At 48.2% G+C, this 13,188-nt stretch overlaps 1 protein-coding gene across 8 annotated transcripts in view; it reads left to right on the top strand.

Annotated features, from left to right (window-relative positions):
- The window catches only part of AGAP1 (ArfGAP with GTPase domain, ankyrin repeat and PH domain 1), a 552,897-nt gene that overhangs the window by 346,920 nt on the left and 192,789 nt on the right, over positions 1–13,188 (top strand). For all 8 annotated transcript variants that reach the window (XM_027117564.1, XM_027117546.1, XM_027117554.1 and 5 more), the window contains exon 10: positions 7,275–7,379. In XM_027117564.1, coding sequence (XP_026973365.1) covers positions 7,275–7,379 — 105 coding nt within the window. The remainder of the gene's footprint in view (positions 1–7,274; positions 7,380–13,188) is intronic.

Genomic DNA, 13,188 nt, shown 5'->3' with positions numbered 1-13,188 from the left:
ATTATTGCTCATGACTCTGTGGGTCAGGAATTTGTGGCAGGGATGTTGGGGACAGCTCGTTTCTGCTCCACAAAATGCCTTCTAGGGCTGAGGCATACAAGATGATTTCTTCAGTCACATCTGGTGCCTCAGCAGACGTGGCTCCTACGGCTGGGGGTTGACGCCAGCAGGTCGACGACCGTCGTGTATCCAAGACCCCGATTCTCCTCCATGTAGTCTCAGGGTCTCTCCCTTCTCACTGTCTTCCTAGAAAAGTGGTCCAGTTTCTTCCAAGGATGCGAGGGCTCCCAAGGGCACAAAAGCAGGCGCTTCCAGGCCTTCTCGAGGCTTCAGCCGGAACAGTAGCATCATTCCCACCATATTCTACTAGTTGAGTTGAGTCTGAGGGCCTGGGGTGACAGAGTGAGCTGAGTTTTTGAGGGTCATCTTTGGAGACTAGCTACTTCGATCTGCCCTCCCACGTGCAAAATACCCTCACCCTGTCCCCAGATTCACCAAGTCTCATTCCATCATGGCATCTGGCTCAGGCTTGAATCCAAGATTGTCATCTACATCAGGTACACATGTAGATGGGGCTTCTGGGATATGACCTTTCCATCTGAAGACCCGGTACTCAAGGGACAAGTTATCATACGCATAAACACACACGCACACACGCACACACTCACGGTGCTGACACCGGCGCAGGAGAACCACAGCAGGTACCTTATTCCAGAAAGGAGGAGAGGGACAGAACACCTGTAGATATCAGTGGTCCACAGCACAGGGTATGTTCTGCTCCTAGGGACATCCTCCTTGGCCCTGGGCTCTGCTATCTGAGTCATCCTTCCTTCTCCATAAGAAATGGCCTGTGTACAGCTATATAGTTTTCTCAGCCTGTACTTGGGTTGAAAGCCCAGGGCCTCTTTTCTCTGTGCTTTTTATTTTATTTTATTTTTAATAAATTTGTTTGTTTGTTTATTTTGGCTGCATTGGGTCTTCGTTGCTGTGCGCGGGCTTTCTCTAGTTGTGGCGAGCGGGGGCTGCTCTTCGTTGCGGTGCGCGGGCTTCTCATGGCGGTGGCTTCTCTTTGTTGCGGAGCACAGGCTCTAGGTGCACGGGCTTCAGTAGTTGTGGCACGCAGGCTCAGTAGTTGTGGCTCATGGGCTCTAGAGTGCGGGCTCAGTAGTTGTGGCGCACGGGCTTAGTTGCTCTGTGGCATGTGGGATCTTCCTGGACCATGGTTTGAACCCGAGTCGCCTGCATTGGCAGGCAGATTCTTAACCACTGCGCCACCAGGGAAGTCCCCTCTGTGCTTTTTAATCCAAAGTGGTGTAATTCCTTTAAAAGCCTTGTGGGTGTCCTTTGTATCAAATTACAAATTTGGTCCATTAGGCAAAAGCCAATCCCCAGGTTCCTGTCTCTAATCCATAGGTCTTCTGGTAATGGGAAAGGTCTACCTGAAATCTTTCTGAGTTCTCAAGAAGGGGGTCTGACTGCCACACTCTTGGTGGGGTCTTTATTCTGAGATCATATCCCCTGCCATTCCCTGGATTCGATCTTTGTTCTGAGGCCAGTTCTTACTCTCAGAGTTTTCTACTGCAGGAGAAGCTGGGATTGAGAAACAGTTTTTCTCGTGGTCTGGTCCAGTGAGGTTTTTAAATCAGAAATATTTTTTCTAATTCTGCTTGAAAACTACCTTGATCTCCTCTCCCTCCTCCCAGACTCATCAGAGCTCATCAGAGCAGTTAGCGTGTTTGGCATTCTGCTCGGAAATCTTAGCCAGGTCCGTGCAGGGGTTCACTGCGCATCCTGGCTGTGCTGCACGTTCCCACAGGGAGCAGGTCTGCTGACTGTCCGTCCTGCCAGCACACAAGGCGGACCCTTTTCTCCAACCTCAGGGAGCACTTTCCTCACGGTCCTTCCAGCTGTTCGGTCCCTGCCAGCCTCAGCCAGCTGCCTGGTTCCAAGCCAGTGACATGTGTTTTTGATTTTTGTTACAGCAATGCAGGACGCTAGTTCTGTTTTTCTAGTCTATTTTTGCCTAATACTCTACCCCAATCCCTAATGATTTGAAAAAACTATTATTATTTCTCATAATTCTGTGGTTCAGACCTATGGACAGAGCACAGCATGGCTTCTTGGTCAGAGCTCCCCAAAGCAGAAGCTGCCAGGATTTCTTAAGGTTTAAACCCAGTGTAGGTAGCATCACTGCAGCTGCTACTGTTGGTTAGAGTGAGTCTCAGGCACCCCTGAGTCAGTGTGGGCTGATTTACACAGGGACACGAAGCCTGGTGCATTGGAAGCTGTCTTGAAATCAGCTACCAAGCTGGCTGTGTGAGTTGGGCAAGTTACATAGCCTCTCTGTGCCTCAGTGGCCTCATCTGTAAAATGGGGATAGTCATAGTAATTACCATCAGGTCATCATAAGCTTTCAGTGAGTTAATACTTACCTCTAAGGCTCTTAGAGCAGCATCTGGCTCACAATGAGCCCAATATTGTTTTGAAATAAAAAATTTTAAAAACATGCATAAGCCATATGAAATTCAAATAAAGCATTAACTGTAATTGACGTCTACGCTGGGATAGCTGGTCCACAAGAAACGATCTTAAACAGGAAATCGTTTTTACATGTACAAAAGTGGCATCTGAAAGATAGACCAAGTATACATTTTGACATTCCGCCGTGTGGTTTTGCCCTGGGTCACACAGAATCAAAGAGACTTAGAATCAGAAGGGCCATTTACACTCGCTGATGGGAGCTGCCCACCCGTGTGTCTCTGGCAGAGCGCCTTCCGGCCTCTGTCATCTTCTAGCTTGTGGGATCAGGGCTTCGTGTCCTTCAAAAGTTTAAAATGAACTATTTTTAGGGTTTTCCATTTTCCTGGTAGTTAGAGTAGAAATTGTGTAAGTCTGGGATGGCAGAAGCATGGGGGATCCAGTCTAGGGGCTCAGCCTGCAGTGAGGGGCTGCTAGCATGTTAGAGCATCCTGCTTCATCGGTAGAAGTTTGTCCAAAAGGGAGGTGATAGGTTCTCTCCCTTCAGCACTTTGGGGGATGCTACCTGTGCTCAAGAGGAGAGTCTCACCATGTCAGAGCGCTGGAACCTTTTGCTTTGGGAGGAGTCTGGGGCTAAGAACGGGCTTGGCTGTGTAGCTATGTGATAATCTCATTGGGTCTTTGTGGCAACTGTCCTTGGTCCCTGAAAAGAAGGGCATGCTGGGGGCAGGCTGCACTCCAGAGTTACAGACCAGGCTCGCCCCCCGGAGGGCAGCGGAGCCCTGCTCGGGCAGCTCTAGGGGTCCAGGCCCATGGGTTCACTGTCCCCAGGGATTCTTGAGCAGGGTGACCCCGGGCAGGGATCAAGCACAAATATTGGTCTAGCAGATTCAGGATGGAATGGTTTGACTTCCAGAGTCTCCTGTGATTCTGAAATTCTGTGATTCCCACTTGATACAAATACTCTCTAAAAATCAGGGTTCAGAATTAATTTAAGAAAAAAAATGGAAAGAAAGCAAAAGGAAACACATCTTTAATCCACAGAAGCTGTTTCCTGAGTCTCCTCATTTGAACTTCAGGTAAACCTCTGATTACAAAAGTTCACCCTGCTTTGCTGCCTCCCACGCCCTCGACTCATCAAAGACCTCGCGTCTCATCGTGTTTTTCAGGATGGGGTCTTATTATTTATGGAGAGACCACACAGTTTGCTGGTTTCTCCTAGTGTTTTGCATGACCTTTTCTAAAGGTTCACACATGTAAGTGCAGAAGTGGACCCTGACGTCCAGAGCTGTGGGCATTAATCCACAGCCCTGGGCTTTCCCGGGACTCCCCTTCCAGGAAGTGCAAGCCTGTGGATGGCTGTCGTCTGGGTGATAGGATGGAGGTCCCACGTGGCCCAGCCGTGGGAGGGCCAGCACCTTGGTCCAGGCCCCGCTACCGCCTTCTGCTAACTCTTGGCCGGAGGTCGCAGACACAGAGGTGCCTGCGTCTGGCCTGCAGACGTGTCAAGTTTGGCCTGAATTACACGCAGATGGTGTATAATCCGTTGCTGACATTCTAAAGTAAGGAGCCGTCACTTAAAGCTCCAGTTTTTCTTCTTCTCTTGGGTCATCAGGAAATCTGGAAACGCAGATGCGGACCCTGCGTTCCCTGCTCAGTCCAGGGCGCCGTTCCTGGACCGTTGGCTCCGCTATGCGTCGTTGACCTTCTCCACCCCATCAAGAGGTCTGGCCTTCTCCACTTGCAACAGCCTGACCACCCGCTTCCTGGGATCTTTTAGTAAAGCTGGAGATTTGCTTCCATAAATCCTCGTCCCGGTCTCCCCTCTCTCCAGGACACTCAGAGTTTAGGGCATTTTCAGGGTACTCTTAAGATTAGCAAACAGAAACCCCTTCCTCTGGATCCATATACAACATATTTTCAGGAACAGATTTGAATTTGTTCACGTTAGAATGGTGCTTACCCGTTCTTTCACTGCGTGAATGTAAAGTACCAGCCCGAGTGCTACTGGTATTTTATATTCCCTTGCAATCCTGGATTCTCAGTGTGTTCTCAAGAGAGGAGCCGAACTGGAGGTGCCTGCCAGGATCCTGGGTGACCCGCCGCTCTCAGGTTTGGGTTTTGTGTCCTGGGAGGACGAGCTGGTGCTTCGAGACTGAAGGCTGTAGGCCAGGCAGTGGTGGGGACACTGGTCAGTTTGACCGTTGTGGTCATTGCCCACAGGCCGGAACTTAGCAGCCCCGTGTAATGGCAGGAATGAAGAGAGCACGGAGGCTGGTCCTGTCGCTTCCCATCACTAACGAGCTCCCTTACCTCTGTGGTCAGAGTACACGTCTGTAACGAGGGAGCCGTCATAACTCTGCTACCCCTGCCCTGCTTCTTATGGGGAGCGAGTGAGAGAGAGAAAAATGACGACACTTAGAAACGCATCAGCACCTGCTAGCGCTCAAGCCACTGAAAGAAAAGTGTGCCTTCCCTGGTCCAGCTCTTCCCAGACCAGCAGCTCGGCGACCCCATCTTGCGTGCAGCATGACGTGGGGAGCCAGGCGGCCAATCGGTTCAGTCTCTACTGCAGCCTTGGGGTGGGCTGTGAGGGGTGGGATAATAAACCCAGCTGGGGCCAAGACTTAAGGGCAGAAATACGGTTCCTAGGCCACCAGGGTGTTCAGGTCTGCTGAATGGTGCAGCATTTGAATAATCAAGATTTGGATTTGAATTTTTTTTTTTCAACAAGATTTGTCAAGACTTGGATTTTTTTTTTTCAACAAGACATTAAGTTTTCCTAGGACCAAACAAATTGGCCTAATTTAATTTCCCAGAAAACTATGACGTCGTCTCTTCACATGGCCTCCTGATAAATTTTCCCTTTATTCCCTTAAGAAATAAGTCTTTATACCTTTCACCGGGGAGCGTAGGATTTGCTCTTGAAAGTGCCCACGTGCTAGCTGAGAGACTTCCGTACGTCCCTCTGCACGGAGCCCCGGGGTGTGACCTGAGGCCTGCATTTCGTTTGCAGCTGGAGGAAAAGCTTTCTGAGGCCCAGGGCGGCTCTCGGCCACCAGTGACACGTAGTAACCCCAGCGCCTGGTATTGTTGGGATTCCAGCTACAATGGATGGTGGTGGGAGAATGTGAGCCTGCAGGAGAACTTGTGTCACGTTTTATTATGCTAAGTTTTAATATCTTAGAAATCCCACCAGGGAGGGACATTTGATGATTTTAAGTGTTGCTTTTTCATCGTCACTAATTCATCGTCACCAGTGGTGACCATCCCTCTCCCACTGGTTCTTACTATGTCCTGGAACTTGCGTCGCCTTGGTTTGTAAGTAAAATTTTCCTCTGGGCCTGCTTCCCTTTGTTGGTCTCAGTGCCACGTTTGGTGTATATTGGTTGAGATTCCAAGAAATCAAGGTCTGCAGCTTTATGTCACGTGCTTTCTTTAAGTAAGAACTTGGAAAGAAATGCTCTTCCAAAGGTTTACTTGTGGGTTGCCTCAAACTTTGAAATATTTTCTTTCAGCGACAATAAACGTTTGTGGTCAGAGTCCCGAGTTGGTTCATAATCCATTATATTTGTAAACTTTGGTGTAAAACTAATGTCACAATATTGGTAGTTAATTGGAACTTAATTCTATTGCATAAAAAAATGCTTACTTGATTTTTTTCTTGTATTTTGGTTCCGATCAAGAGAGTCAGGAGGTGGATGGAGGCTGGTAAAAATTCCCAAGGGGACTCAGGATGCCTCTGCTTCTTTAAGGTGTCGGATTCTATCTCAAACTTACAACATTCTTTCTGCCTCCATCTGGGTGAATTCACTAGCATTAGTCTTATGCGTTCTCAGTCATAATCATCATTATGTAGGTTTATAAATGGGCAGCAAGAGGAAGGGCAAGGAAGGAGGTTCTTCTGTTTTCCTTCTTTTCCGTGAACAGGAGTTAGACGAACCCAGATGTGAAAGCTCAAGTTGAAATTGACTGAGTACGGAAGGCGCGAAGCCCCAAAAGGGAAAGAGGAAGTGCAAAGTCGAGGTGCTGGGCCTGGCAGAGCTCAGGGCTGCCTTCGGTTTTCTTAACTCAGGAAAACCTACAAACAAGGCAGAAGGTTTGCTGGGAATTGGTAGTTAAAACAAGCATAAATTCTCGTAAGTCATCTAAGGAAGACTGGATCAAATATACTTCAGAAGCGTGTTGGTTTCCAGTTTTGAATGGTTTTCAAGAAGCCCTAATGTGATTTCATTAAAAATGGGTTAAAGGAAATTATACACAGTTCATCTATTGAATGCCGTTGCTAAGTTTGCAAATGGAATTTCATTTTTAATAAATTCAGATCTGAAATGAAAAACTATAAAAAAATGTTATTTGTAAATATCATAAGGTAAGAATATGGTTACTGTCTTATTTTTAGAAAAGGCAATGCAGGTTCCTTTTTAATACCTTTAGGGGCTCCATGTGCTTGTAACTTAGTTATAAGAAAAGGTATGATGTAGCATAGGATGGTTTGTATCATATTTGTTTAACCAATGGCGTATCTTAGCACTCATTAATGGCAGAAAGTTAGGTTCTACACACACATACACAAAAGGAAGTTGGTTGACTATAAATATATCGTATGAAAAAGAAAGGAGAAAGTCAAATGACCACGCTAAAAATGTGTCATTTCCATTTTAAGATGGCACAGAGAAAATGAAAGTTTAACAATTTAAAAATTACCTATGTGCCTGCTCTTTTTTTTAAAAAATGGACCCAGGACTTTATAACTTACATTTATTAATTTCTGTCTGCCTCCTTTTTCCTTACAGGGCATGCTGCTGAAGCGAAGTGGCAAATCACTGAACAAAGAATGGAAAAAGAAATACGTCACCCTGTGTGACAATGGTTTGCTGACCTATCATCCAAGTTTACACGTGAGTATTGCTCCTTCGGAGAAATTAGCAGGTGTTGGGCTGTGAGGGGCAGAGGGGGTCCCCGCACAGTCACCGTCAAGCCTTTCAGCTCTGTTGGAGGTTGAAGTAGTATTTAAATGAGAGTAAAAATGTTAAGTGAGAGTAAAGAGACAGGAGCAAGTGGTAAAAGAGAAAGGAGAAAAAAAAGAGATCTGTCTGAAAATCTAGACTAGGGAACCCAGGGTCCGCTTGAGCAGCTGAGAACCAAAACAAGAATTACATGCAATTCATGAGTCGGTTTTTATTGTCCGATAAGAACACATACCAGTTTGTGAGGCAAGTTCGTTCTCTCTGTAATAGAATCTCTCATACTGGTGATTTTTATAAGATAGATTAAAAGACAATTAATTTCATCATTGGGGGAAAGCAGACATTCCACCCACGGAGAGCTCTTTTAGAAAGTGGTAAAACCTGAAGACGGGGTGTAATGCCTATTCCAGAACGACACATTCCCTGAATCCTGCGTGATGTTTACCTGCCTTGATGTAGACAAAGACGTAGATTAGAATGTATAGTATTAGCTGGTTGTTTGATTATATCACAGTGTCAAGCTTTTCATTTTAAATACTTTAAAAAAAATTGCACGGTGATTGGCAAGAAGTTAGAAATAAACGTACTGCAGAAGATGAAAATCCCCAAATACCCCCTGGAAAACGTGACTGCTCGCGTTTTGGGGTGTATGTCCCCAGCCATTTCTACACTCTGTGCTTCTTCCTTCCACAAGCATGCAGCCCCCCTGTGCACATGGCATGTGGCCTGCTCTCCTAGACGATGCAAGATCATAGGCACCTTCCCATGTCAGCAAATGTATGCCACCATTTTAAATAGTTATATAGCATTCATTCTGCACGTGTGCCCTAATTGACTTAACAGCATCTCCAGAACAGACATCTGGCAGGAAATTTACATTTTGAATGATTTTTGCTGTTGTAAGTAACTCTAATCAGTGTCTTCTTTTGACACTTCTGCGTCCTCATCCATTTCCCGCAGATTCCTAGCCGTAGCCTTCCTGAGTTGAACAGTGTATGCTTTTATGGGCTTTGGGTATGTAGTGCCAAATTCCTGGAAAGACGGTATCAGTTCATCTCCTCTGGCTTTTTCCCCTGCACTCTCAGGAACATTTCCCTTTTTCAGAAACCTTTCCAATAGGATGGGTAACAGACGGTACCCTCACTGTGTGTAATTTGCTTGCTGGGGTGAATTGCCCTTTTCCCTCTTGTCTTACAGCAGTGGCTTCACCTTTCTGAACCGTGTTCAAAAGCATGTTTCTTTAGGTGTCTCTGGTGTGTTTCTCCTGTCGATGGAATGCTTCCCATGCTTCACCATTAAGTAGACTTTTGAGATATATACTCCTTCTTTTACAGAGGAAATTCCTTTGTGCTTGATTTATTTGGGGTTATTTGGGGAGTAGAGTCCGCCTGCTTCTCCAGTGACCTCCAAATCAGAGACTTAATACCATCCCATGAGGCCTGCCTGTGGCAGTCCTGTCCCTCTCCAGGTCTTTGGGGTTCTCTCCGCAGAGCTACCCCATCAGCAAGGAGGCGGCCCTTTTTCACTGGCGTAGTTCTTCCAAAGACCCCGTCAGAGAGCGAAGCCTAATTATTGACCCATTTGCTTTATGTTACTTAGAGGGAGACGTGCAATCACCATCTTCTTGCTGGGAAGTAAAAATAAAGTGAGATCTGATTGACGATGCATCTTAAGTCACCTTATGCTCACCTGCTAAGCTCACGTGCCATCAGAGGGGCATTTGCTCCTACTTGCCAAGGGGGAAAGATGATAACAACAAAAGATGGTACTGGAACATTCCTGTAGGAGAGCTGATGCCCACTTACTTTTCATCTCAACCGCTTGGTGATGTAATCAGCATCGGTTCTTCAAACATTCTCCCACACAGTCTGCTGCTTCTCACGGCCCTCAGTGCCGTCTTTTTTTTTTTTCCTATGTATGCATGGATATTATTGGAATCCGGCAAAGGAGCACAGTGGGGCTTTGTTATGTAATTGTAGGGCACGCAAGAGCCAGTGTCATTTTAAAGTGCATTTCAGTTAACGCCAGTCTCTTGGGAACTGGAATTATTGATGCAGGGACACAGTTCCCTAAGGGAGTGGCTTAATCTGGAAGTGGATTTGAATTACTGGGGCATGACGGGGTGGCATGACCTTCATTGTAATCCTTCACCGATTTTGTCTATACAGCTAAGCTTTGGGTGAAGATATATTTTGAGTTTTGAGTTTCAGGTATATTCTCTGGCAGGTACCTGGAACGGATCTGTTCTAGTCGAAGTTGTTGGGAGCTACAGATCCGCAGCAGCTGAGTTAGACTGGCATTCTTTGGTTCCAGATGGGAGGAGGTATTCAAGGGGATGTCCAAGGGCAGAATCCTGACTTTCCTTAATAAGAAATTTGGGAGCATGCAGACGTGTGGCTAACTCACGTCCCAGAGTTCTGCATCATGGAGAACGGGTCTGGAAAATTTCAAAGGTGATAGAACCAGGTGGTCTCCAACACTGATCACACTGTATCACTCCCTCCCTGGGTTATCTCCGAGATGTATTATGGCAGGAGGACCGCTAAGCTTACTGGCTACTTGTGCTGAGGACCTAAGTGGTTAAATGTTGGGGAAATCTTGCCCAGGTTGGTGGCTTTGGGTTTCAGTACTGTCGGTCATCACCCTCGTACTGGCCATGGAGCAGGGGACCTGCATTGATCTCAAGTAGCAGAACCTACAGCCTGTTCCTCTCCAGGGAGCCAAGGAAAAGAACTTGGCTAAACAGCCTGACATTTTCAGATACTTTTCTACAAAGATTGTGTTTGTCCTTTTGGTGGAATAGCTGTGCCAGCTCCCGTGTATCCTCGTAACTTTTGACGATGAGGTAATTTATTTACCAAAAAGGAAACTGGCATGCTTTCTGGAGCGTGGGATTCCAATAAGGTAATGCGCCTGTAATGGGGTGGGGTTGGGCGTCTGAGAGCAATAGGCTTGAGATACACAAAACGTGTATCATTCAAACAGATGTTAGGTGGGGCCTGTAGCAGCCCCAGCGGCCCCTTCAAAACCAGCATTTACCTGTGGCCGTGTGGCTATCCTCTTGGTGGACAGGCGTTCATTTCCTGTGCGCACAGGCACTGCACACGGACTGCATCAGGCTGGACCCTGACTCTATCACGAGTCACCTTCGACGTGGTGTCCTGCTGAACCCAAGGATCTCGGCGGGGTCTTGCACACCAGGAGGACTGGAGCAAGAGTAAACGACTGAATCAAGCTTGTGGGGAAACAGGCCAGCGTGGTGAGGGCCCTGAATTGTTCTACTGCAGTCAAAGTGCGTCACCTGCAGAGTGTTGCCTGCCTCAGAGAGCGTGGTCTGTAAGGCTGGACCCCCTCTGCAGGGGCTGATCTAGACGGCTCCTTCGTTAGCTAGCCGATTTAAAATCCCAGGTGACCACCCTGACCAGTGTCCCTGGACCGGCAGGCAGGCAAGGCCAAGAGTTTATGACAGGGTACGGAGTTTGCTGCTGGCCCGAGCTGCCTGCCCCACAAGCCTCTCCTTCCCCAGCCTTGCTGCATCACCCCCTCAGCTCCCCTGGGCTGCCAGCAATGATGGTTTTCTCAGATGTTTCCTTGGACAGGATGCTCCAGCAGCACTGGGCTCTACCTTTAACTTACTTCGGGCGCTGTGGAAGCGGGAGACTGACCACTTCCTTTAAAAAAAAAAGGGGAGCTTCCCTGGTGGCGCAGTGGTTGAGAGTCCGCCTGCCGATGCAGGGGACACGGGTTCGTGCCCCGGTCTAGGAAGATCCCACATGCCGCGGAGCGGCTGGGCCCGTGAGCCATGGCCGCTGAGCCTGCGCGTCTGGAGCCTGTGCTCCACAACGGGAGAGGCTGTGACAGTGAGAGGCCCGCATACCGAAAAAAAAAAAGATCTCCCAGAAGAGGTCATTTCTATTGAGGGAAACAGATACGGTTTCCTCATTACACAGGTGTCTGTGGAAGTGTTTATGTAAAGATCATCCTTTGGACCCGAACCACAAGTTTCAATCCCAGCAGATGTCTCGCACGCGTTGGTGGGGTAGAAAACAGACCCAGCCTTTGGACAAAATAAACAGTCAGTGGGTGGCCCCAGCTGTGTGCCCAGCTTGTGGAATCCTAGCAGGATGACATGCTCTGGCTTGTCAGAAACTGGGGCTTAAGAAACAGGCTGGCAGTCATGAAACTGGGGGGCCTCAGCTTTGCAGCCGGCAGTGGGGTTGGTGTGAGACCAAGTTCACTGAGTGCTTGGAATGGGTCAGCTGCCAGGGAGTCTGACGCTGGTGCCCCTGGATGGCCTGTCCCCTTCAGAGCTCACATGCACAGGATTAATAGAAAGGGACCTCGGGTGGTGTCCCCAGGACATCACTTTCCACTGGTCACCGCAGCTTCAGAGTTCCCTTCTGGCACACCCTTTCCCAGCCACATCTTCTTCCCAAGCCCTCAAAGTCGGCCCAGTTCGATGGCATCATCCCGGACGTGTCTTTCTGGTTTTCACCCCAAGCCTCATCTCAGCTCCTACACAGATTATTTAGGGGCCCCAAATCCTTGGTCCCTCTGACACACAGCTTGGCCTCATTCTGCCATTTCTGTAGCACAGGTGTCCCTAAGCCTTCCCTGTACCACAGATAGACATCATTGAAGGAAGGTTTTTCACCCCAGGCATGTTTCCTGTTGTTGAAAACCTTAAACACTTCTCTTAGGGAGGAGAGACCCTCTCCGGGCAGTGGAGTAGAATTGCCTGTGTGTGGCCAGATCATACGAAGTGATCATCTGGAAATGAGAGGGAAAGTGGGCCAAACATTGATCCCACCCAGACGGAGAAAGTTCCCTACAAGTTGATATCAGCGATGCCTCTGGACCCCAGATTTACTCACTCTGTGGTCCGTGAAGTCTCAACCCCACCCTCCGCCCACTGCCACCCCTCCTGGCCTGCTTCCGCTCTTCCCCAGGGGCTCGGGGGCCGTCAGCAGTGGCTGGCTTGGGCTCATGGGGTCCCCCTCCCTCCTGCATTGTAGGTAGAGAGGAGGAGATGCAGGCATAGGAGGAAGAAGTGATGGTGGATTTCAACCTAGGTGTTTCTAAAGATCGGTGGTTCCCGCGCTGGGGAAGGATAGCCGTGCGGTCTGATGGCAGGGGCAGAATAGCTGAGCAGAGCAGCCGGTGGGGGAGGACTGAAGGAACCCACAGGTCCGTGGCGTTGTCTCTGTAACTGAGTGTATCAGCGCCTGGTCTGTGGTGGACCTGGGCTGCCGCCTTTTCAGAAGGTGGAACTTGCCTGCGAAGCTTCAGCTCACACATCCTACCCTTCTGCATACAGTCAGGCTTCATTTCTTCTCAGTGTGCATTTTAAGGTAGACATCGAGAAACTGGCTGCACAGCGTCTGCTCTGGAAATCCAGAGAAAGAATCCTTTAACTGCAAGGGGATGCTTCCTGTTACTGTCTTCTCAAGATCACTTCAGACTCTTAAGGGTGTGTGCGTCTGAAATTGTCACCAGGAACCCCTAGCGAATGGAGGCTCGCAGAGTCAGTTGGACTTCTAAGGACACTCCCCCATTCCAAGTTTGGAGTCGCTGGGTGGGATCAGTTTCATGGTAAGACGAAGACGCGGGCTCAGAAAACAAGCCAGTTAATTTGATTCGTCTTTCTTTCTCAAGATGCTGTTATTAAATTAAATAAAACCTAGAGCGCAGTTTAGATAACACATAGAAAACTCGACCAAGATAACGAAGCTGCTTTGGC

Source organism: Aethalodelphis obliquidens, unplaced genomic scaffold, assembly GCF_003676395.1.
Source record: "Aethalodelphis obliquidens isolate GAN/ISIS:26980383/991018 unplaced genomic scaffold, ASM367639v1 scaffold2, whole genome shotgun sequence".
Classification (NCBI taxonomy): domain Eukaryota; kingdom Metazoa; phylum Chordata; class Mammalia; order Artiodactyla; family Delphinidae; genus Aethalodelphis; species Aethalodelphis obliquidens.
The sequence above is the reverse complement of the archived record's forward strand: the minus strand, read 5'-3'. Positions and strand labels throughout refer to the sequence as shown.